The sequence below is a fragment of the Mesoplodon densirostris genome, chromosome 4 (genome assembly GCF_025265405.1).
Source record: "Mesoplodon densirostris isolate mMesDen1 chromosome 4, mMesDen1 primary haplotype, whole genome shotgun sequence".
NCBI classification, from domain to species: domain Eukaryota; kingdom Metazoa; phylum Chordata; class Mammalia; order Artiodactyla; family Ziphiidae; genus Mesoplodon; species Mesoplodon densirostris.
This window is the reverse complement of record NC_082664.1, coordinates 99,800,910-99,825,537: the sequence shown is the minus strand read 5'-3', so window position 1 is coordinate 99,825,537 and position 24,628 is coordinate 99,800,910. Positions and strand designations below refer to the sequence as shown.

At 40.5% G+C, this 24,628-nt stretch overlaps 1 protein-coding gene across 9 annotated transcripts in view; it reads left to right on the top strand.

The window, feature by feature from the left end:
* Window positions 1–24,628, top strand: part of LOC132488556 (A-kinase anchor protein 13-like) — a 371,872-nt gene that overhangs the window by 232,723 nt on the left and 114,521 nt on the right. For 6 of the 9 annotated variants that reach the window (XM_060096873.1, XM_060096870.1, XM_060096869.1 and 3 more), the window contains exon 9: window positions 17,250–17,417. The exons of 2 other annotated variants lie outside the window; for them this stretch is intronic. In XM_060096873.1, coding sequence (XP_059952856.1) covers window positions 17,250–17,417 — 168 coding nt within the window. Of the gene's footprint in view, window positions 1–3,116; window positions 4,276–17,249; window positions 17,418–24,628 lie in introns of those variants that run through there. One more of the 9 variants, XM_060096875.1, reaches the window with a different exon arrangement.

The window sequence follows — 24,628 nt, the reverse complement described above, 5'->3', positions numbered from 1 at the left end:
TTGGTGGGTCTTTTAGCCAGTGACATGCTACTACTTTATGTTCACTTTGGGGTACAGGACAAATGTTTTAGTAGCAGTAGACACCCCTTTCCCTGCCCCAGTGCTTGCTGGCCTTTGTGTATATGAAAGATCTTTCATATACCCACTAAGTGGTGTCCTAATTCAGAAACTTTGCTATGAGACTTTATTTTTATTTATTTATTTTTTTTATTTTATTTTTTTTGCGGTACACGGGCCTCTCACTGTTGTGGCCTCTCCCGTTGCGGAGCACAGGCTCCGGACGCGCAGGCTCAGTGGCCATGGCTCACAGGCCCAGCCGCTCCGCGGCATGTGGGATCTTCCCAGACCGGGGCATGAACCCGTGTCTCCTGCATCGACAGGCGGACTCTCAACCACTACGCCACCAGGGAAGCCCACTCTGAGACTTTAGATAGTGTTCTGCCTTAACTGAAACAAAAGGAGCCAAGTAGAGTTGACCCATAAGAATGCTGAAATAATGTGGGTAAGGGTTAGACCTTAAGAGTTAAATATCAAGGGAAAATTTAATTCATGAACAGAAATGCTCTAGTTAACTTCAAATGCATAAAATATTTTTTTTTTTTTTTTTTTTTTTTTGCGGTATGCGGGCCCCTCACTGCCGTGGCCTCCCCCGTTGCGGAGCACAGGCTCCGGACGCGCAGGCTCCGGACGCGCAGGCTCAGCGGCCATGGCTCACGGGCCCAGCCGCTCCGCGGCATATGGGATCCTCCCAGACCGGGGCACGAACCCGTATCCCCTGCATCGGCAGGCGGACTCTCAACCACTTGCGCCACCAGGGAGGCCCCATAAAATATTTTTATACTTCATTTTCTGGAATCTTTAAGAATATATGTTGGACCTGTGGTATGAACAGACTTTAAGCACTTGAAGCTTCTATTGAAGAACGTAGGGCTCCTTCTTGTGGCTGGAGAGTGGGATGGAGGACACAGAAAGAAGGGAGAAATAATTAATCTTGTGAATAATTACTATTGTAAGAGGTTGTAAATAATAAACATATTTACTACAAGTTCCCAAAGTTAAAGAAAAGGGGAATATTCTTAAAACGAAAATTCATAGGTATCAGCTCTATGGTTTGGATGTAAAATGATTGGTTTCTGTGTTTCAAAATCCTAACAGAGTAACTGTTCAGTGGTTCCAGATGTTTTTGATAAAAACTTGGAATTGTCACATCAGCAGCAAAAGCACAGGACTACAGACTCAGTCTTCTGTGGAGAGTGCTGAACAAATCCAGAGGGGAAAGCAAAACAGACTCTTCCCCCGCCAGAGTATGTGTTCCCTACCCAGAGAATTTGTTCTCCAAGAAGGAACAAAATACTCAAGAACAATTCCAAATCCTTTTAATATATTTATGTGTACAGAAAAAGGAGGAAGTCTCGATTTCCAGCCTGTAGCACAAAGCCAGCAGATCATCAGAAATACAGAAATTAATCTGTTTGTCTCAAAACAGTAATCTCGGCCATTTCAGACAATTGTATAACTTTGAAAGAGGTTTCTAATTATATGAACTTCTTGAGGACAGAGACCTTGTTCTTTGTTTCCTTTGTTTGCCTTTGCTGCAAGGCACAAAATATCTGTTAAATCAGTATAGATTATTTAAGTCAGGATTACAAGAGGTTGGGAATAGAAAGGCTCTGTGGTGATTAAAGCATCTGTGATCCTTAGGGAGATGCCTGGAAACCTTGGAAGCAGGAAACATTTGATTCTAATTAAAACAGAAGGGAGGGGCAGTGAGGAATAAACCATATTGAGGACAGAGGGGTGACAGCTTTGTGTTTATATGGGGAGGAAGGAGAGTTCTAAATTATTGCTTGGTGAAAGTTCATACAGAAAAGATAATAAACTATCCATTTTCCCCTACACTAAAACCTAAAGGACCTTTCGATTTGTGCCCTAGACCACATAGTTTCAGAGTAGTTATAAATCCCCGGCCAGGTTCCCACCCTTTTGGTAAGCCTGAGCTAGAATTTTATTTACAACTTTCTAATCTCTCTCTAATCATCTGTTTCTACTGTTTCCCATCATCACTCTAATGAAAAGCAACATCTGGTTCACTGTCCACGTTGGTAGCATCACAGAGCTAGGCTCACTGGGGGCGTGTGGGGAAGGGGAGGGGCTGTCTACCTCCCTGCAGTGGATGGAACAGTGTGGGACTGGGCTCAGTGGCTGCGGTGTGTTAGGTAGAGGGGGAGATGCGTACTAGCAGGATTCGCTGCCTTGCTCTCCTTTGAGCTGGTTAGCTACTTGAATGCCTGGCCAGAGGAGATGGTGACTCATCAGACCTTCTCTACCCCTTTCATAGCTCCTGGAAAGCCTCATCACCAGCTCTGTTTGTGATATTGACAGAAATTTAAGTATTAAATCTCTTTTTTCCTTCCACTGTGATGTTTGAGTCCCCTCATTCACACTCTAGCCAAGGACTCCTCTGGCCACTTGAGGAAAATGCCAGCTGCCTGATGCTCCTAGAAGGAGAACATCTTTGGAGTTTTCCTTTCTCCACTCTTCCCTTTTTGTCCCCCTCAGCTCCTTCTCCTCCTTTCCCTCCCAGATCATTTATGACCCAGGTAAGAAAGTGAATTCTGGAACAGGTCTGCCCCTGAGAATCTTGGCTAGGGTGGGGCTGGAGGGCTCTTGGATAGTAAGAGAGCGGGCGCACAGAGTGGTAGAGCCACACTCCGGGCTCAGTTAATGTGAGTGGTGGCTGTCAGGGGGGAAGAAGTCCCAGCCAGGTGACTCTTCTTAGTCATACAACGTACTGACACACATGCCTGTCATTCTACTTCTTTCCTGTAAAATTTTCTTTAAAGTACTCCTCCTACCACCTCCCCATCCCTCCCTTCCTCTCCGCCAAGAAAAAAAAGCTGACCTCTTGATGATTTCTAAACCTTGTCAGTCACTTCTGTAACCCCTTCTGGATCCTGGAAACATAGCCCTGAAATATTGACTAGCATTTTTCTCATATTAAATCACTGACTTGCATTTGGCAGGGAGATGCAGTGTCTGCCTTGTGTAGTTTCAATTTCCCCGATTTCGTGGAACAGATAAGTGTGTTGAACTTGCCTGTAGTGTTTAGGATGACACCCCCTCCCTTTATTAGCATACCTCCCCCGACATCAGAGCGCTTGGGGTGCATCTGGAAATGCCTGACAGAGCCTTTTTCATAGGGAACAGCGTGAGGAGGAGAAAGGGGAGGAGGAGGAAACGGGTTGGAAAAGGAAGCCTTGTTTTTCTCTTCTTCGTCTGTGGATGAATCACATTCCCACCACTGCCATTAGGTTTTCAAGCCTCCGAAGCTGCTGGTGTAGGGCTGAAAGGGCAAGTAGTGACGTTCCTGAGAGGCAGGGAAAAGGGGTGAGGGGTCTGGGGTAGGGAAGGGCCAGCGCCCAAGAAGGGAGGGAGCAAGAAGGGAGGAGTGGTCTTTTTTCCCCCCCGCCTTTCGCTCTGATGTCATTAGATATTTTCAACTGAAACCAGAAGCAAGCCCTACTGCCTGGCGAGCAAGAGGCTGACTGAAGACTCTTTACTTTGAACAGAATCTCAGAGCTTCAACTTTTTTTTTTTCCTGTAAAGGAAAAATTGATTTTCCTTGTCTTTGTTTTTGTTTTATAAGCAAGAAGAGGATTTAATGAGAGAATTTTTTCCTATCATCCCTTCAAATTAGAGTTGTCTTCCCTTCTCTCTTTCTCTTTTCCTGACAAAGTACATACTGGATTTTTATTGCCTGCTTTGGGCTATTCCACCACGTGCGTCAGCCGTTATGTGTAGCCGGTTAATTCTTAATTTTTCCACTGGAATTATCGCCAGTGATGGAAATGGTGTGTGCTTCTCTTTCGGTCAAGATCTGCCTAAAGTATAGCATCTGGAAGCATTTATTATTCATATTATGAATTGTAAATTGTAAATTCATCATCCCAGTGCTCTGAAGTTGCCAGGAAGTTCTCAGTCCGTTCAAGGAATTGGGATTCTGCTTGGTTTTCTTTAATTCATTTTTTTGACCCTTTGAGGGTTTTCTACATAGAGGAGTCTGGAAGTCATAAATCCCCTCCAGCTCACGGAAAGAAATTTGGAGCTCTGCACTTGCGGGAGTGCGGTGGTCCCCCAGGTTGACAGTGGGTACATCTCCTGCATCTTACTTCCTCTCTTCTGCATTTGGACAAAATGTATGAACGGCACAAGAGGCGCTACAGCCTATGTGACATCTCCAAGGTGGACAGGACTGTGGACGTGGTGTTGCTGAAGGTAAGGGGCCACACTCCCTCCACTCCAAAGCTCTCAGGCTCTTCTGTCTCTGAATCCAGTAGCTGGATTTCCTGGCCCCCCTGTATTGGGAGAACGGCTGAGAAGTGTGTGTGTGTGAACAGTAGGGAGAGCTGGGTTGGGTTGGTGATTTTAAGGTTCTTAGCAGAATATCTGAACAGAGACAGTGGGGACTTCAGAATCAGCATTGAGCCACTTACTGCTTCAGTGTCATTGTACTTGCTTTAAAATGGATTCTTATGCTCAGGAGAACCTCATACTCTTGAAAATCACAGACGGAGAAGTTCACCTTCAGAGTTGCCCTTTCCTCAGATGTCTGTGTCCCTCTGTCCCTGTCATCCCCACCCCTCTCCTCCCAACCCCAGGCCCCCATCTGGGGGGGTATCTTTCTCTGTCAGTCTCTCTCCTTCTGCCTCTGTCTCTTTGTCTTTTGCCTGAGTCTTTTCTATCTGTTGTTTCTGCTCTCTCTCCTCACAGCTCTGAGGGGAAAGACAGACAGTACTTATTTCCTTTGGAAGGATCTCCAGTCAATCTATTTATTAAAGTGGCAAAGTGGCCCCTTTGGCTTGGTTTGACTGCTTTTCAGGTCTAGCCTTTGAATGTTAATAGCTGTATTTGTTTGTTTTCTCCTGGTAGTGATACTGGGTGTCTAAGCAGGATGGGGGCGGAGACTCTGGATGGCTGATTGCTCACAGAAGGCATCCTTGAATCTAAAATTAGTAATGACTCCTCCAGCCATAAGATGGGAGTCTGGGAATGTTGGACGACTCAAGGAGCACTTTTTGGAAGTTTAGCAGTTTTCTGGCCAAGGCAGGGGAAATTGGAAGCTAAACAAGTGCTTCACAGTTGCCAAGAGAACCTCAGTACCTGAACTTGTGGAGGTGTGGAGCCAGGGGAGTCCAGGCAAAGTAGTAATGTACCGCCCTGGTCAGGGAAATAGTGGAGCTCTTGTACTGATTTATCAATTCAGTGTGTTACCTGAGACTCCTTAATTCTTTTCATTGGTCCACTGAGGCCAAGAAACGGCTCAGAAGGCTAGACACAGAAGTCAATGAAATAACACTACCACGCCGGACGAGGGGCTAGGTGGAGGAGTTGTGACTGTGGAGGGAGTGGCGTCTGTCCCTCCATGATCGCTGTCAGGTTGTGGTTTGATATGCCAGGCCGAGGCTGAGAGCAGTGGGCAACTTGGCATTTTGAACTTGATCCGAGGTATTCATTTTAGTTTCTCTGAAATGTGATTTCCACTGTGAAATCACAGTGATGCTTTAAAATTTTTGTCCTCATGTTTAGGAGAGCCTAGTTTTTAGAATCTTTATATGCTTGACTCTTTATTATTTTACCTGTCTGGGGGAAAAAGAAAGAAGGAAAATAGGGGAGGGAGGATAGAAAATCTCAATCTGAGTATCAGAAGGAGTATATGGTACATTTAAACTAGTGCTAAAATGTTCAGTACTCTTCACTCTCATGGGACATGAAAGCCCTCAGGAATGGGGCTAAATTAGCACAGGCTTATTGGCCTCGTAGATGCTGTTTTACAGTTTTAACAAAACACTTTTATGTATGTTATTTCGTTTGAGACTGACTGGTCAGGCAACAGCGGTTCCCCCGCCCCTTCATATGAAGAGATTGAGGATTCTCCTGAGCCAGGGTGAGGAACGTAAAGGACTTGAGTGATGTGATTTTTTTTCCACAAGGCCACAGCTAATAACGGACATAATTAGGATTTTTTTAGATGTACCTGTGTCTGTATTATTTTTTTGCACCATACGGCCCTTACGCAATGAAAGATTTTCAGTAGAGGAAACTTCACTTCTCTGAAAGTAAGCATTTATTACAAATAAGTAAACACAAAGAGTCCTGAAAATATGCCATTTCCAGTTTAAAATGAGATGGGTGAGTTTGGTGCTGATTCTTTGCTTTGGAGACAGAGAAGGTGACATCACTGAGAGCTCTGCATGAAAACTATATTAATGACCTGTTCGATGTCAGACGTGCTAGGTCCAAGGGGCACACGGGTCTTTAAAGTCCTCGTGTTGCTTAAAGACAGGCAGTAAATAGAGAAAGAAAAAGTACAAATTACTGTTAGTGATTTGATAGAAATAAACAGTGTGCTCTGTGGGAATAATGGGAATCGTATTTCAGATAGAAGATCTTTCTGAGATGCTGACATTTAAAAAACTGTTCTCCAGAGGATAAAGAGCTGCTGGAGCTATACCAAGGGAAGGCGTTCCAGAAAGAAGGAACGGCAGATACAGAGGCCCTGAGGTAGGGAAGAATGGGCAGGGCCATTGTGATGAGAAAATACTGAGCAAGTGGGGTGGAGTCATAAGTAGGCCCTGGAAGGGCTGGGCCTTGACAGCCATGGTGAGGAGTTTGCTTTGCTTAGATATGTTACTTCTCTATTTTTTTTAGAAGATCATTCCGGCATGTGGGAGTCACTTAGGCTGCCATTATGCTAGTCCAGGCATGATGAAATGGCTTTGTGGTCTGAAGTGGTAATAAGTGGATGGGTATGAGATACAGGCATTTAATTTTTACATCATTCCTAGTATTTGTCTCATTTTACATATGGAAAAACAGATTTGGATAGTCAGTAATTTTCCAAAGTTCTCACAGCTCACACATAGTAGGTAATAGGATGCAACCCCAGATCTGATTGTTTTCAAAGTTCATGTTTTTTCTTGCTACCCTAGGTCTCGTCTTTGAGTCAGCCAATTCCTCTTATTACATGAATATGTATATCAATTTTTATTTATATATATATGTATTTTTAAAAATCAAACTTTTTCTATTGAAAGAAGTCTTAGAAGTTATCGCAAGCACTTTTTTTCCCAGTGTGGGAATTCGTTCTACAACACTTTGGACAGGTGCATGATCTCATCTAAATTCATTTTGCCACACAATTTTTAGAATGATTTTTAGTCATTCAGAAGTGGTCTCCAATTATCTTCCATTTCGAATTTGTGTCTTTAACCAGTGTTTTTTTTTTTTTTTAACATCTTTATTGGAGTATAATTGCTTTACAATGGTGTGTTAGTTTCTGCTTTATAACAAAGTGAATCAGTTCTACATATACATATGTTCCCATATCTCTTCCCTCTTGCGTCTCCCTCCCTCCCACCCTCCCTATCCCACCCCTCTAGGTGGTCACAAAGCACCAAGCTGATCTCCCTGTGCTATGCGGCTACTTCCCACTAGCTATCTATTTTACGTTTGGTAATGTATATATATGTCCATGCCACTCCAGTGGGTTTTTTAAAAAAAATAATTATATTGGGTGTATATGCCACTTCAGTTCTCAAGTGATCATGTATATTTTCTCACTCCTTTTCTGTGGAAGATTGCTTTATTTTATAGTAAGGAGTTTGTAATTTTTTCATCTACTTACTATATCTAAACAGTGTCCCTCATTCTTACTAAATACGCAGTAAGTTTTGTTAATTGAATGAGTTAATCTTTTAATATTTGTTCATGTTATGCAAACTATACTTAATGTACTGATGAGATTGGGGTAAGAACAGAGAGATGAATTATGACAGTCATCACAAAATTTAGATTGTGAGCCTATCCCTTTGGTATCACACATTTACAACTCCAGTCCCTCCCATTGGCTGAATAATTCACTGTAGATTAACTTCAAGATTCTGATCCTCTTTTATATACCCATACTTTCTTGGGCTTATTCCGCATTCTGATCTGTTCCCTTTGTCAGTTCTGTACAGTTAGTTTCATGGTAGCTTTTCTGCGTCAAAGCCATCTCTTAGGATTTCCCTGAGGCTGGACACACTGGTCTTTATCCTCAGATCAGCTCTTGCTTCCCATCATCAGCCCCCAGCATCCCATCATCAGCCCCCAGCATCCTCTGAAATCTTACCTCCTTTCTGAATTTTTTTCTAAATACTAAGGTGTAGGTTGATAGTATCCTTTGGTCACCCATGCCACCATCCCCCAGCCCAGTACACGCATACACACTTCTCTTCCTCACCTTATTGGTTACCCCTCTCCCCCAGTGCATATATGCCTTCTGGCTCTTATGGTCGATAAGTGGTTGGTAACTATGAATCATGTGCACAGAATGGGATAAGGAAGAATTTTAATTCTTGGCAGAGGCCCTTTGGTATCAACATGCCCATTTTCCTCAGCATCCTTCAAAAAGCTAGTATTGACCTCACAAGTTGGTGAATGACAGGACCCTTTGTCTGACATGGTTCAGTAGCTAACTCATGAGCACATTGAATAAGAGACCACTCCTAACACAAGAGGATACCAAGTATCAGGAACTTACTGCAAAACTAGCATACCAGAAGGAGGGGAGTCGGAATCTAGGATTAACTGCTGACTTAAGCTGATTTTAGTACAGGGACCATTTCTGTTTTACTAGTTTTATTATTTTGGGTACCTGGAAAAACATTGCCTACTAATAATAACATGATTTTTCATGTTACTGATGATTTATTGAGAACTTACTTTGTCGCTAGTAATTCAGAGTACCAGATGAATGGTTAAAAGATTTGCAACCATGTTTTGCGTGCATTGAATAAAAATGTTCACAGAGGAGGATGACCCCCTCACCATCCTTGATGTTTGGGCAGGCCACCTGACCTCATTAGTGAAAGCTCAGAAGGAGTAGCTTGTCTTTAACTCCAGTGTCATTTTCCAGAGAAATACACATCCTTTAAAAAGTTTACTTGCTTTAAGACACTTCCATGCTGCTTCAAACAAAAGACATAAGGAGGCTAAGGATTGAAGACAACTATGCCTGTCTGCTCAGTTATACTCAGATTCCCTGAAAAGACTTAGACTCAAGTGTTGGCTTCCATGTCCGGATGGAGGGGTTTTTGCTTCCTTTTGTTCAGCCTTGTAACTCTGGCTAGATCTCCTGAGACAGTTGCAGAGGAAGTAAATACAGGCAATGGCTGGGAAGGCTGGGTGTAACCATGTGCTGTATTATTAGGATGTTCAGATATAAACAGTAGCAGAAACACTGCCAAAAACAAGAGTTCTCTTTCCACTGAAAATATGTACAACTCTATTTTCAGACTGATGGGAACGCAACTTAGGTGTGGTTTAGATAATCACAAGGGATCCCAGGCTTCGTGACAGGAATGAAAAATTACCAGGATGGGTCGACATTTCTTTTGAATTAACTTCTCTTATCCCGTGTTCCATGTGCACTATAACTCACCAGGACTTTGGATGTTCAGTACTTGTAGTGTCCATGGTCTGGTTGTCATGGAGATACAACGTGGACAAAGGATTAAGTTTGTGTTTTAGCTAAAGAATCATAAATGGAGTCAGAGCCAGAAAGTAGTTTTTGGTAACTTATTCCTCCAAAAGATGTGGATATTTAATGGCAGAATCTCTGTGTTCCTCATTTCCAACTACTTGCTAAACAAAATTTCAGAATCATTTTGAACTGTTTCCTCTCCTACCCATTCAATCAGTTGCCAATCCTGTATTTTGCTAATAATTCAAAGATTCCATAGGGCAAAACCTGGATAAGGGGGCTTATCATTAATCATTATCTTTGTTTTTCTCTTAAGCTCAAATTATTAGCAATCTCAACACTGCTGTTTCTTTCTGGTTTGTCTCCTAATTCTGCTGGCGATCAGAATCTTCTTCCAAGCCTAGTCTCAGGGCTGGCTAAGAAGAGTGTCGGTAATAAAGAGAACCAGGTCATCATCCAGTAATGTAGAAACCTGAGTCTTAGAAGTCACCTTTTGGAAAAGAGACTAACATGAGAAGAGGTGTGTTATCATGTATATAATCAGGGCCTGGCATTTTCTCTGGCCCATAGCAGGCACTCTGAAAATGTTTCAGGTGGAGCCACGTAGTGTGTGTGGCCTTTAAGTTATCTCATTGTGTGAGTGAGAAACAGGGGAGTTGTTGAAAAATAAACCCAAGACCAGGGTAAATGTATCTGTCACATCAGTGATTCTGAAACCGGGCAGAAGGAGGGAGAGATGTTTTGTAATCCAGTTTATTCTTAAACAGCTTACTTATGTATAATAAGCACAGTATCTTTCACACATGAATATGATCTGCTTGGTGTTGCTATTACTGTACACAGGATGTGGTTGAAAACGCTGATACATGTTTTGACATTCTTTCCACACTCCGTGCATAAGGAGTTTGTCTTCTGGTTAATGGCATTGACCATGATTGGTAGCATCTGGCCCAGATTACCAACACTCCTTCTGACTGTGCCGCTTCTTTTCTCTAAACAAGCTCACTTCTCTCTAACTGCTGCACACTTCCTTTTATTGGGGGGGGGGTGTCAGGAAAATATACATAACATAAAATTTACCACATTTAAGTGTACAGTTCAGTGGCATTAACAGTACATTCACATTGTTGTGCAGCTATTATATTACCACTGTCCATCTCCAGAACTTTTTCATCTTTGCGAACTGAAATTCTGTACCTGCTAAACAATAACTCTTTATTTCCCCCTTCCCCCAGTCCCTGGCAACCACTATTCTGTTTTTTGGCTCTATGAATTTGACAACTCTAGGTATCTTATATAAGTGGAATCATACAGTATTTGTCCTTTTTGTGACTGGCTTATTTCACTTAGCATAAGGTCTTCAGGGTTTATCCATGTTGTAGCATGTGTCACAATTCTCTCCTTATTTTAAGGCTGAATAACATTCCACTGCATGTACGTACTACCTTTCGTTTATCCATTCATCTGTTGATGGCCATTTGAGTTGTTTTCCCCTTTTGTCTATTGTGAATATTGCTGCTGTGAACGTTGGTATACAAATATCTGTTTGAGTCCCTGCTTTCAGTTCTTTTGGGTGTGTACCCAGAAATGGAATTGCTGGATCATAAGGTAATTCTGTTTACGTTTTGGAGGAACCCCCTTACTGTTTTATACAGTGACTGTGCCATTTTACATTCTCAAGAGTTAACATGCACAAAGTTTTCAGTTTCTCTGCATTCTCACCAACACTGGTTATTTTCTGGAGGTAGTTGTTGTTGTTGTTGGTGGTGTGTGTGTGTGTGTGTGTGTGTGTGTGTGTGTTTAATAACAGCCATCCTAAGACGGGTGTGATGTGGTATCTCACTGTGGTTTTGATTTATTTGCATTTTGTTAATCCACACTCAATTTTATGCTGTTTATGTTTGTAAGAAGCCAGCTTTCCAAGCTGCTTCATCTGTAGATGTGTGTTATCTAACATGTGTGCTGCCTTCAGTGTGTCTTTTCTCTTGGTGTGTTCTGCCTCTACTCTCTTACACATCCTTTTCACCTTTTACTCAAGAACAGATGAAGACAGTTCCAACCTTTCTCTCAATAACCATAACTTTGTTTAACCGTTTGGAAGACATCTTAACACTTAAAACTCAATACAGTCAAATAGTAGCCACCATCATCATCTCCTCTGGATTTCCTAAGTGTTAAATTGTGGATTTTTGGTTCCTCTTTCTCTCTCATTTCTGTGGGTTCTGCCCTTTGTACCAGCTTGCTGACCTGCTGCTGCTTCTGTGCTCCAAAGGCCATTTCCCCAGTCCAGGCACACGCTGTCTCCAGACCAGAGCAGTCTGGGCCCCTCCTGACTGGTCTTGTGTGTCCTGGATGTCCCGTGCTGCTTCTTTCCTCCCCACTGTCTGATTTTATCTGTACATTTCTACAGTTGTTTTCCTAGTATAATACTGCTTTTTTTTTCACTCCCTTGCTTAAATAATTGGGGAGAGGGGTCCACCCTGGTAAAGAACAAAGCCATATCTCCCATTATTCTTCTTTCCTCAGTTTATACTTCTGGACACTCTTGGGCTTTTCGTGCTCCTCAGAAGCATCTAAGGAAAAGTCTCTGCTCTGAGTTGTACAGCTGTGCTCCAGAACCACTGACTGGACACATACATGTATGTTTCTGGGAAGGGGTCCATGGCTTCCCTCAGATTCTTGAAGGAGTCTGTACCACCAAAGGCTGTGCACTCCAGCTCTGAAGCGTCCTGACTGTTTGCTCATCCTCATTGTCACGTGGCTGGAGTGCCCTGCCGTACCATCTCTCTCTTTTAAGCACACCCCCCCCCCCCGTAGGGCTTACCTCGTATACCACCAGCTTTGTTAATAAGCTTTTCCCAAATCTCTGAGCCAGAAATTATCTTTTTTTATACTAGAGACTTCCTTACCTCTCTGGGTTTCAGGTACTGGTTTACCTATTGTATTTCACAATCTAGTCTGTTTCCCAACCTGTAGTCCCCAGTTTGTGGAGTTATTTCATGGGGTCTGATAATCCTTAGACCCGTATGGTTTTACGTGTGTCATCCTGGGATGTGGAGGCAGATGTAACCCTTGACATTTTAAATGAACTGAGCTCCATCATACTTTAAAACTGTGGGACCTATTGTGCCAGTTGTCATCAGGATCATGATTCGTCTTTCTGTTGCTGTACCTTGACACTGTTCCTTGCCTAAAGTGGGTACAGTACTCCCCAAAAGCTGACTGGCCAATGTGTGAATGAATCAGCAAGATAGTTCTAGGAAGACTTGTTATGCTAGATTTCCCCATCCTTTCCTGGTGAGGAAGTCTTTGATTTACCTGAAATTTACTAATTTTCAGTAGAGATTTTACTTTCAGTGTTTGTGAATGAGTCCTAATTCCAGAGAAGAAACCGACTGGAACTGCATCATTGCCAGATTTCCTGAAGTTTTTTGTGTAGTTAGAGACAGTGAGCCTTCTCAGTACATCATTGGTAATTAACTGTTAGTGATTGAAAATACAGGCTCCTTGAAATAGACAAAGCCAAAACAAACAAAAAACATTTCTTTCAATTACAGCATTTCAATGTTCAGAATATCGGCACCCACAGTTCCGTATTTTAGTTGTTGCATTATGATAATACTTTATTTTCTAAATATTTTGGTCTAAATTGAACGTTGACTCTATTTTCCAACAAATCTTCTCCAGAGATGTTAAATGCACTTTGCCAGACTTATCCAATTTCATATTGCTATTAAAAATTGTTTAAACAATATTTGAATTCTGAGACAAAGTTAAGAATAAGAAGAGACATTTGCAGGGGTGGGGAAAGAGCACTGGACTGGAAGTGAGGAAAACTGGGTCCTCACTCGGTCTCTAAGTGCTGTGTTACCTCCTTTGAGTCTCTTATTAAAGGGGGATGTGCCCCCATCCCCCTTTAATGGAACTAGTAAAGGGAGGCAGAAGTTTCTCCCAACTTATAGTTCTCTGTAAAATCATTGACAATAAGGAATTCAAAGATTATTCGCTAAGCATCTACCATCTACCCATTGGGAGATCCGTTGAGTAAAAGGTGGGATTCAGTTCTCAAGAAGCTTACAGTCTTTTGAGCAGATAAAGTTACCAGTACAATGTAGTTCACACACAGCTATACCATCCCCAAATCTAGCCTCACTGAGTGTGTGGCCTCTTCTTGAAAATGGTAATGTGCCTCCTTGTGGGACAGGAGAAAGGTCAAATCTAGGTGACAAAATACTTTGCAAACTTGAAAGTACCATGAATTTAGAAATATAAGGAGATGTTTTACAGTTTTAATTCTGGTATCACCTGTCTTGTTAAAACTGTTCTTTCCAAACTCACCACAAACCTCACAGTTGCCCAATTCAGTAATTTCCTTTCAAAAATTTATCAGTTTTGACTCCTTAGCAGCAGTTGGCACTGTGGACCTACCTTCTCTTTTCAGCCCTCCGCTTCCTTAACTTCTGTGAAACTCAACTCTCTGAATTCTTCTGCTTCTACAAGGGCGTGGCAATCTCTGACCTCCCCCCTCTATATATTGTGCAATGCCTTGTATGAAGTGAAAGAGAAGAGTTGTTATTCTGGCCCAGTGTCTCTGTATGTCACATTTGTGACCTGGGCAGAAATGTATAAAGCATTTCAAGTATGGTTTGTCGTTAGAGTATCCCATTCACTCTAATTCCCATTTCTGTTGGTCACAGCACACCTTGTCCAAGTCAGCACACATTTCAGTGCCTGATGTGTGCAAAATGCTGTGGAACACTTATTTACTTAACATTTCCATGTCTCTCTCACATAAACTATGAGTTCTTTGAGGACTCAGTTCTTTTACTACTTCTGCTTTTAAGGCTTGACACAATGTTTTGATCCACAGAAGTTTTTAGTACTTTTTTTTTTTTTTGCGGTATGTGGGCCTCTCACTGTTGTGGCCTCTCCCGTTGCGGAGCACAGGCTCCGGACGCACAGGCTCAGCGGCCATGGCTCGGGCCCAGCCGCTCCGCGACATGTGGGATCCTCCTGGACCGGGGCACGAATCTGTGTCCCCTGCATTGGCAGGCGGACTCTCAACCACTGTGCCACGAGGGAAGCCCAGTACTTTTTTTTTTTTTAAGTCTTTATTGAATTTGTTACAATATTGCTTCTGTTTTACGTTTTATTTTCTTTGGCCACAAGGCATGTGGGATCTTAACTCCCGGCCCAGGGATCAAACCCGCATCCCCTGCATTGGAAGGCGAAGTCTTAACCACTGGACCGCCAGGGAAGTCCCTATTTAGTACTTTTTTTTTTTAATAAAAGAAGGAAGGAAACAAATCTGAGGGTGCTTAGCATTGTGTCTTTATAGAATCTTCCTTTCCTAGAAAGTAACCAATAGATTAAAAAATATTTTCCATTTTAAAAGAATGGAAGGTTGGAAGTATATATCATATACTCATATGAGGTACCATTCATACCTGCTAATTTGGGTACAACCAAAACACAGACAAGAACAGTAACAAGTGTTGGCAAGGGTGTGGAGAAATTAGAACACTCATACGTTCCTAGTGGGAATGTCAAATGGTGCAGCCACTCTGGAAAAGTCTGGCAGTTCCTCAAAATTTTAAACATAAAGTTATCATATGACACAACAGTTCTACTCCTAGATGTATACCCAAGAGAAATGAAACACGTCCACCAAAAACTTGAATATGGTTATTCACAACAGGATTATTCGTAACAGCCAGCAAGTGAAAACAGCCCAAATGTCCATCAGCTGAAGAATAAATAAATAAAACCTGGGCATATCTATACAGTGGAGCATTATTTGGCAGTAAGATTAAGTACTAATACATGCTAGGACACGGATGAACCTTGAAAGCCTCTTGCTAAGTGAAAGAAGCCAGTCACCAAAGACCTCATAATGTACAATTCCATTTATATGAAATGTCCAGAGTAGGCAAATCCATAGAGACAGAAAGTAGATTACTGATTGCCTAGAACTGGGTTTGGGGTGGGGTGTGACTACTACTCAGTTTCTTTTTGGTGCCATGAAAATATTCTAAAATTAGTTAGTGGTGATGGTTACACAGCTCTGTTAAATGGGTGAGTTTGAGAGTACATGAATTACATTTCAGTAAAGGTCTTAAAATGCAAAATTATACACACACATACACACAAAATGCAATGTGGTATCCTGGATTGGATCCTGGAACAGTAAAGAAGATTATTGGAAAAATGAATGAAATCCAAAGTCTGTAATTTAATTAATAGTAGGGTACCAGTGTTGGTTTGAAGAAACTGGTGAGACCCTGTGTATGAGAACTCTGTACTATCCAAGTTTATAAAAATAAAAATTTTTAAAAAGTAACACAGTCATTAAAGAAAATTCAGGAAGCTATAGAAAAATTAAAATGGATATTAGTTGTCTCTTTATGATTATTCAAGCATAACCACTCAGTGAAAAATTGAATCAGATTAGAGTTTTTCACCACATAGGTGTGATCATATCAAGAGATTTTTGGCTGCCGCTGTGTTTAAGTGTTTTAATACTGTTTAATATAGACTAATTTGTCAAAATGTGATGGGTCTGAGATTTTACCCTGCTTGTAAGGTACCAAGTTAGCCTGACAATTTCATGGCTGCTGGCTGAAGTCACGGAACTCCTGGGTCAGAGACAGATGAATTTATTACTCATCGTTCAAAAAGCACCATGAGCATCAGCTTCTCGTTGGTTCTTCTTGCTTCCCTAGTCTCACGGGGGCAATACGGAGGGGCCCAGATAGATGCTCTGTCACAGCTGAGGAACCCCAACCGTAGGAAACTGGAATTTTTACATTGGGCAGTAAGCCTACCTGACCTTTGACCTCATGCAACACATCTGCCCTTTGCTTCAGAAAAAAGCAGTATCTCTGTCTTCCAAGGCTGTTTGATACATAGACATTCTTGAAACGGTCAGTGTCCTTTGCTCACAAGACGTGCAGAAAAAGGGGAGACCCATGGGGAATTGCCTCCCATCACTAATATGTTCTCATCATCGTTATTCAGAAATTAGTGTATTTAGTTAGAGGTTTGATTTAATTTTAATTTCTTTCAGTATTTATTATATATTATTTTAAGTAATACTCTTAAATATTTTTATTTTTGTTAAATAATACATTATTTTAAATAAATATTTATGGATTGTTTACATTATATTTTATTTTGCAAAATGTATAACTCACTTTCTGTAACACGCAAATGCCTAAAATTACATGAAAAGTGTAGAGTATTAGTCCCTCAAATATTGAAGGCAAGAATGTTCGGTTTACTTATTGGCTATGGAATGACGTGTGAAAAGGTGATGAAAAACATTCTCAGATAAAGAATTTTAAGAAAGTTTCCTAAAATGTTGACTGAAGAGGTGTTGAAGGTCATGGAAGGGGAGAGAGCAATGTCCTGATAATGCAGAGGGGCTTGGCATTCTTCACTCTTTAAAGGATCTGCTTTTTTATTTCTGTTACCTATTTAAATTTGTTGCTGTATTCATGGAGCAAAAGTACAGCAATTCTGGACTCTTGCTCTTCCTGTTAACAGAGAAACTTACTTCACTGGAAGTGAACTTTGGCTCATTTCAAATGAGATGCAGTTCACGGTAAGAAAATCCTTCTCTAAATGGAAGATTTTTTTTTTTTTTTAAGAAAATTTGCTGTTTCAATTCTTTGAAAGATGTGGATAGGGTTTGTTGACATTACTGAATTTGAGGTTTCTTCCTTAGGCATATTCAGATTGCATTTTGAAAGGGGATATTTTGCATAATCCCAGGGAACCTGCTGGAGATTCTTTTCCATTCAAGATCACTTTCAAATTTTTGGCATCATTTTGTAACACACCAGGAATTGAAACATCGATGACCCCTGGTCCCCACCTCCTCTCCTCTCTAACGGTAAAAGAGCTGAAACGAGTGAATGATTTGGTGCTTCGTTTCATGGTTATTTGCAAGCAGCCTAATTCCTTGCATTTCTTCTTTGTCACACAGTTGTAATTTGACAGAATGTCCCATAGCTTTCTACCTTATCCCACGTAGCATACTTAGTAAAACTGTTGGTCCTTCTCACCAATATAGTTCAGTATCTTCTCACCAAAGATCAGAAATTTACCAGTAGGTACACATGATATTGTAGAAACTGTTAAGTAAAATCATCTTTGAGCATTATAAATATTCAACTACTTGGTGATTTGTTTGGATACTCCTACTTATATTGTTTAGAAGCCACTGACTGTTTCAGTGTTAATGAAACTAGAGGATTATAATGTTAAGGTGTTTGGGAGTGGTAAAAACTAAAATATAATATTATACTTCTCTTTTGGGGATACATTTTTTCAGCTTTATTGTGATATAATTTATATACAATAAAACTCACCAATTTAAGTTCACAGTTTGATGAGTTTTGACAAATGTTTGAATTGTGTAATCACTGCCACAGTCATGATAGGAACATTTCCATCACCCCTACAGTTCCCTCCTGTCCCCTTGCAGTCAGCCTCTTCCTCCAGTCCCTGTTAATCACTAATACGCTTTCTTGTATTAATTTCGCCTTTTCTAAGGTATTATATAAATGGAACCATACAGTAGGTAGTCTTTTTGTCTGGCTTTTTTCTTTTAATTTAACATAGTGATCTTGAGATTCGTCCATGTTGTTTGTATCGGTAGTTCATTCCTTCTGATTCTGAGTCTATTGCATTGAATGATGTATCACAATTTGTTTATCCATTTACCCATTGATGACAGTCTGGGCTGTTTTCAGTTTGGGGTTATCATGAATTAAGCTGCTATGAAATTCCAGTAAAAGTCTTTGTGTAAAGGTATATTTTGATTTTTGGGGTGGTAAATACCACAGTGGAATTTATTGCTATGTTGTCTATAAATATATGTTTGACTTTCTAAGAAACTGCTAAACTGCTTTCTAAAGTGACTTACTATTTTGCATTCTCCCAGCAATGTTAGCAGTGTTTCAGTTGCTCCATCTTGACAACACTTGGAGTTACCAGTTTTTAATTTTAGCCATTTGAATGGCTGTAGACTGTTATTTCCTTGTGGTTTTAATTTTCCCTGATGATTAATGGTGTTCAGCATCTTTTCCTGTGTTTATTTACCATTCATAATCTTCTTTGATGAAATGTTTATTCAAATCTTTTGCCTATGTGAAAAAGCATGTTTGTCTTACGGTATTGTAAGAGGTTTTGTTGTTGTTGTTGTTGTTATGTGTATTTTAATATTCTAATTACCAGTCTTTAGAAGATAGATGTTTTGTAAATATTTTCTCCCAGTCTGTGGCTTGCCTTTTCATTTTCCTAACAATGCCTTTTGAGGAGCAAGACTTTAAAAGAATTTTGATGTAGTCAAATTTATAAGTTTTTTTTCATGCTTTTTTAATGCATGCTAGGAAATCTTTGCCTAACCCAGTGTCACAAAAAACATACCCCTGTTTTCTTCTAGAAGTTTTGTTGTTTTAAGTTTAACATTTAGATATATTTTGAGCTCATTTTTTTTTAAATACTTTTTTTTTTTTTTTTGCTGTACGCGGGCCTCTCACTGCTGTGGCCTCTCCCGTTGCGGAGCACAGGCTCCGGACACACAGGCTCCGCGGCCATGGCTCGCGGGCCCAGCCGCTCCGCGGCATGTGGGATCTTCCGGGATCGGGGCACGAACCCGTGTCCCCTGCATCGGCAGGCGGACTCTCAACCACTGCGCCACCAGGGAAGCCCTTGAGCTCATTTTTATAGACAATATAAAGTTTGAGATTTGGGGGAGATTTACTTGTTTGTTTTCACATGAACACCCAATTTTTGCAACATCATTTGTTAAAAACCTATTCTTTCCTCATTGGAATACCTAGACATCTTTGTCAAAAATGAATAGGTCATATCTGTGAAGGTCTATTTGTGGATTCTCTATTGTTCTTTCGATCTGTATGCCTGTCTTCATACCAGTACCAAACTGGCTTTATTAATATAGCCTTTTTAAAAAATAAATTGATTGATTGATTTTTGGCTGCGTTGGGTCTTCGTTGCTGCACGTGGGCTTTCTCTAGTTGCAGCGAGCAGGGGCTACTCTTTGTTGTGGTACACGGGCTTCTCCTTGTAGTGGCTTCTCTTTGTCGCGGAACATGGGATCTAGGCGCGCGGGCTTCAGTAGCTGTGGCACGCAGGCTCAGTAACTATGGCTCTCAGGCTGTAGAGCGCATGCTCAGTAGTGGTGGCGCATGGGCTTAGTGGGATCGTCCCAGACCAGGACTTGAACCCGTGTCCCCTGCATTGGCAGGTGGATTCTTAACCACGGCACCACCAGGGAAGTCACAATATAGCTTTGGGGGGGGGGGCGTGAATTTTATTTAATGTTTGTTTTTGTTGTGTTTTTTTGTTTCTTGGGAGTTTTTTTGCGGTACGCGGGCCTCTCACTGTTGTGGCCTCTCCCGTTGTGGAGCACAGGCTCCGGATGCGCAGGCTCAGTGGCCATGGCTCATGGGCCCAGCTGCTCCATGGCATGTGGGATCTTTCCGGAGCGGGGCACGAACCTGTGTCCCCTGCATCGGCAGGCGGACTCTCAACTACTGTGCCACCAGGGAAGCCCTTTTTTTTTTTTGAGTTTAAAATTTTTTAATTTTAGCATTCTAAAAGCTAAAGCTATTGACAATACAAAAACAAATACTTCAGTGAACTAAAACCTTCACTATCTCTACGTTTTGGGAAATTAACCAAACTTCTAAAAGTACTTTTTTTTTAACTTATTTTTTTATACAGCAGGTTCTTATTAGTTATCCATTTTATATACATCAGTATATACATGTCATTCCCAATCTCCCAATTCATCCCACCACCACCTCTGCTGCTTTCACCCCTTGGTGTCCATACGTTTGTTCTCTACATCTGTGTCTCAGTTTCTGCCCTGCAAACCAGTTCATCTGTACTATTTTTCTAGGTTCCCCATATACGCGTTAAGATACGATATTTGTTTTTCCTCTTTCTGACTTACTTCACTCCGTATGACAGTCTCTAGATCCATCCACGTCTCTACAAATGACCCAATTTCATTCCTTTTTATGGCTGAGTAATTCCATTGTATACATGTACCACATCTTCATTTTTGTAAGTTAATTAATTAATTTATTTATTTATTTTTGGCTGTGTTGGGTCTTCATTTCTGTGCGAGGGCTTTCTCTAGTTGTGGCAAGCGGGGGCCAGTCTTCATCGCGGTGCATGGGCCTCTCACTATCACGGCCTCTCTTGTTGCGGACCACAGGCTCCAGACGCCCAGGCTCAGTAGCTGTGGCTCATGGGCCTAGTTGTTCCACAGCATGTGGGATCTTCCCAGACCAGGGCTTGAGCCCGTGTCCCCTGCATTAGCAGGCAAATTCTCAACCACTGTGCCACCAGGGAAACCCTACCACGTCTTCTTTATCCATTCGTCTGTCGATGGGCATTTAGGTTGCTTCCATGACCTGGCTATTGTAAATAGTGCTGCAGTGAACATTGGAGTGCATGTGTCTTTTTGAGATACAGTTTTCTCTGGGTATATGCCCAGTAGTGGGATTGCTGGATCATATGGTAATTCTATTTTTACTTTTTTAAGGAACCTCCATATTGTTCTCCATAGTGGCTGTATCTATTTACATTCCCACCAACAGTGCAAGAGGATTCCCTTTTCTCCACAACCTCTCCAGCAGTTGTTGTTTGTAGGTTTTCTGATGATGCCCATTCTAACTGGTGTGAGGTGATACCTCATTGTAGTTTTGATTTGCATTTCTCTAATAATTAGTGATGTTGAGCAGCTTTTCATGTGGTTCTTGGCCATCTGTATGTCTTCTTTGGAGAAATGTCTGTTTAGGTCTTCTGCCCAGTTTTGGATTGGGTTGTTTGTTTCTTTATTATTGAGCTGCATGAACTGTTTATATATTTTGGAGATTAATCCTTTGTCTGTTGATTCATTTGCAAATATTTTCTCCCATTTCTGAGGGTTGTCTTTTCGTCTTGTTTGTAGTTTCCTTTGCTTTGCAAAAGCTTTTAAGTTTCATTAGGTCCCGTTTGTTTATTTTTGTTTTTATTTCCATTACTCTAGTAGGTGGATCAAAACAGATCTTGCTGTGATTTATGTCAAAGAGTGTTCTTCCTATGTTTTCCTCTAAGAGTTTTATAGTATCCGGTCTTACATTTAGATCTCTAATCCATTTTGAGTTTATTTTTGTGTATGGTGTTAGGGAGTGTTCTAATTTCATTCTTTTACATATAACTGTCCTGTTTTCCCAGCACCACTTATTGAAGACACTGTCTTTTCTCCATTGTATATCCTTGCCTCCTTTGTCATTGATTAGTTGACCATAGGTGCGTGGGTTTATCTCTGTGATTTCTATCCTGTTCCATTGACCTATATTTGTTTTTGTGCCAGTACCAAATTGTCTTGATTACTGTAGCTTTGTAGTATAGTCTGAAGTCAGGGAGTCTGATTCCTCTAGCTCTGTTTTTTTCCCTCAAGACTGCTTTGGCTACTCGGGGTCTTTTGTGTCTCCATACAAATTTTAAGATTTTTTTGTTCTAGTTCCATAAAAAATGCCACTGGTGATTTGGTAGGGATTGCATTGAATCTGTAGATTGCTTTCGGTAGTATAATCATTTTCACAATGTTGACTCTACCAATCCAAGAACATGGTATATTTCTCCATCTGTTTATATCATCTTTAATTTCTTTCATCAGTGTGTTATAGTTTTCTACATATAAGAGTCTTTTGTCTCCCTAGTTAGGTTTATTCCTAGGTATTTTATTCTTTTTGTTGCAGTAGTAAATGGGAGTGTTTCCTTAATTTCTCTTTCAGATTTTTCATCATTAGTGTAGAGGAATGCAAGAGATTTCTGTGCATTAATTTTGTATCCTGCAACTTTACCAAATTCATTGATGAGCTCTAGTAGTTTTCTGGTAGCATCTTTAGGATTCTCTATGTATAGTATCATGTCATCTGCAAACAGTGACAGTTTTACTTCTTCTTTTCCAGTTTGTATTCCTTTTATTTCTTTTTTTTTTTTTTTTTCTGATTGCTATGGCTAGGACTTCCAAAACTATGTTGAATAATAGTGGTGAGAATCGACATCCTTGTCTTGTTCCTGATCTTAGAGGAAATGCTTTTGGTTTTTCACCATTGAGAATGATGTTTGCTGTGGGTTTGTCATATATGGCCTTTATTATGTTGAGGTAGGTTCCCTCTGTGCCCACTTTCTGGAGAGTTTTTATCATAAATCAGTGTAGAATTTTGTCAAACGCTTTTTTTGCATCTATTGAGATGATCATATGGTTTTTATTCTTCAATTTGTTAATATGGTGTATCATGTTGATTGATTAGCATATATCCTTGCATCCCTGGGATAAATTCCACTTGATCATGGTGTATGATCCTTTTAATGTGCTGTTGGATTCTGTTTGCTAGTATTTTGTTGAGGATTTTTGCATCTATATTCATCAGTGATATTGGTCTGTAATTTTCTTTTTTTAGTATCTTTGTCTGCTTTTGGTATCAGGGTGATGGTGGCCTCATAAAATGAGTTTGGGAGTGTTTCTTCCTCTGCACTTTTTTGGAAGAGTTTGAGAGGGTTGGTGTTAGATCTTCTCTAAATGTTTGATAGAATTCACCTGTGAAGCCATCTGGTCCTGGACTTTTGTTTGTTGGGGGATTTTTAATCACAGCTTCAATTTCATTACTTGTGATTGGGCTGTTCATAATTTGTATTTCTCCCTGGTTCAGTCTTGGAAGGTTATACCTTTCTAAGAATTTGTCCATTTCTTCCACGTTGTCCATTTTATTGGCATAGAGTTGCTTGTAGTAGTCTCTTAGGATGCTTTGTCTTTCTGCAGTGTCTGTTGTAACTTCTCCTTTTTCATTTCTAATTCTATTGATTTGAGTCCTCTCCCTCTTTTTCTTGATGAGTCTGGCTAATGGTTTATCAATTTTGTTTATCTTCTCAAAGAACCAGCTTTTAGTTTTATTGATCTTTGCTGTTGTTTTCTTTGTTTCTATTTCATTTATTTCTGCTCTGGTCTTTATGATTTCTTTCCTTCTACTAACTTTGGGTTTTGTTTGTTCTTCTTTCTCTAGTTCCTTTAGGTGTAAGTTTAGATTGTTTACTTGAGATTTTTCTTGTTTCTTGAGGTAAGCTTGTATAGCTATAAACTTCCCTCTTAGAACTGCTTTTGCTGCGTCCCATAGGTTTTGGACCATCATGTTTTCGTTGTCATTTGTCTCTAGGTATGTTTTTATTTCCTCTTTGATTTCTTCAGTGATCTCTTGGTTATTTAGTAATGTATTGTTTAGCCTCCATGTGTTTGTGGTTTTTATGTTTTTTTCCCTGTAATTGATTTCTAATCTCATAGCGCTGTGGTCAGAAAAGATGCTTGATATGATTTCAATTTTCTTAAATTGACTTGAGGCTTGACTTGTGACCCAAGATGTGATCTATCCTGGAGAATGTTCCGAGCGCACTTGAGAAGAAAGTGTAATCTGCTGTTTTTGGATGGAATGTCCTATAAATATCAATTAAATCTATCTGGTCTGTTGTTTCATTTAAAGCTTGTGTTTCTGTATTAATTTTCTGTTTGGATGATCTGTCCATTGGTGTAAGTGTGGTGTTAAAGTCCCCCACTATGAGTGTGTTACCATCGATTTCCTCTTTTATAGCTGTTAGCAGTTGCCTTATGTATTGAGATGCTCCTATGTTGGATGCGTATATATTTATAATTGTTATATCTTTTTCTTGGATTGATCCCTTCATCATTATGTAGTGTCCTTCCTTGTCTCTTATAACATTCTTTATTTGAAAGTCTATTTTATCTGATACGAGTATTGCTACTCCAGCTTTCTCTTGATTTCCATTTTCATGGACTATCTTTTTCCATTCCCCCACTTTCAGTCTGAATGTGTCACTACGTCTGAAGTGGCTCTGTTGTAGACAGCATATATATGAGTCTTGTTTTTGTATCCATTCAGCAAGCCTGTGTCTTTTGGTTGGAGCATTTTAATCCATTCATGTTTAAGGTAATTATCGATATGTATGTTCCTATTACCATTTTCTTAATTGTTATGGGTTTGTTTTTGTAGGTCCTTTTCTTCTCTT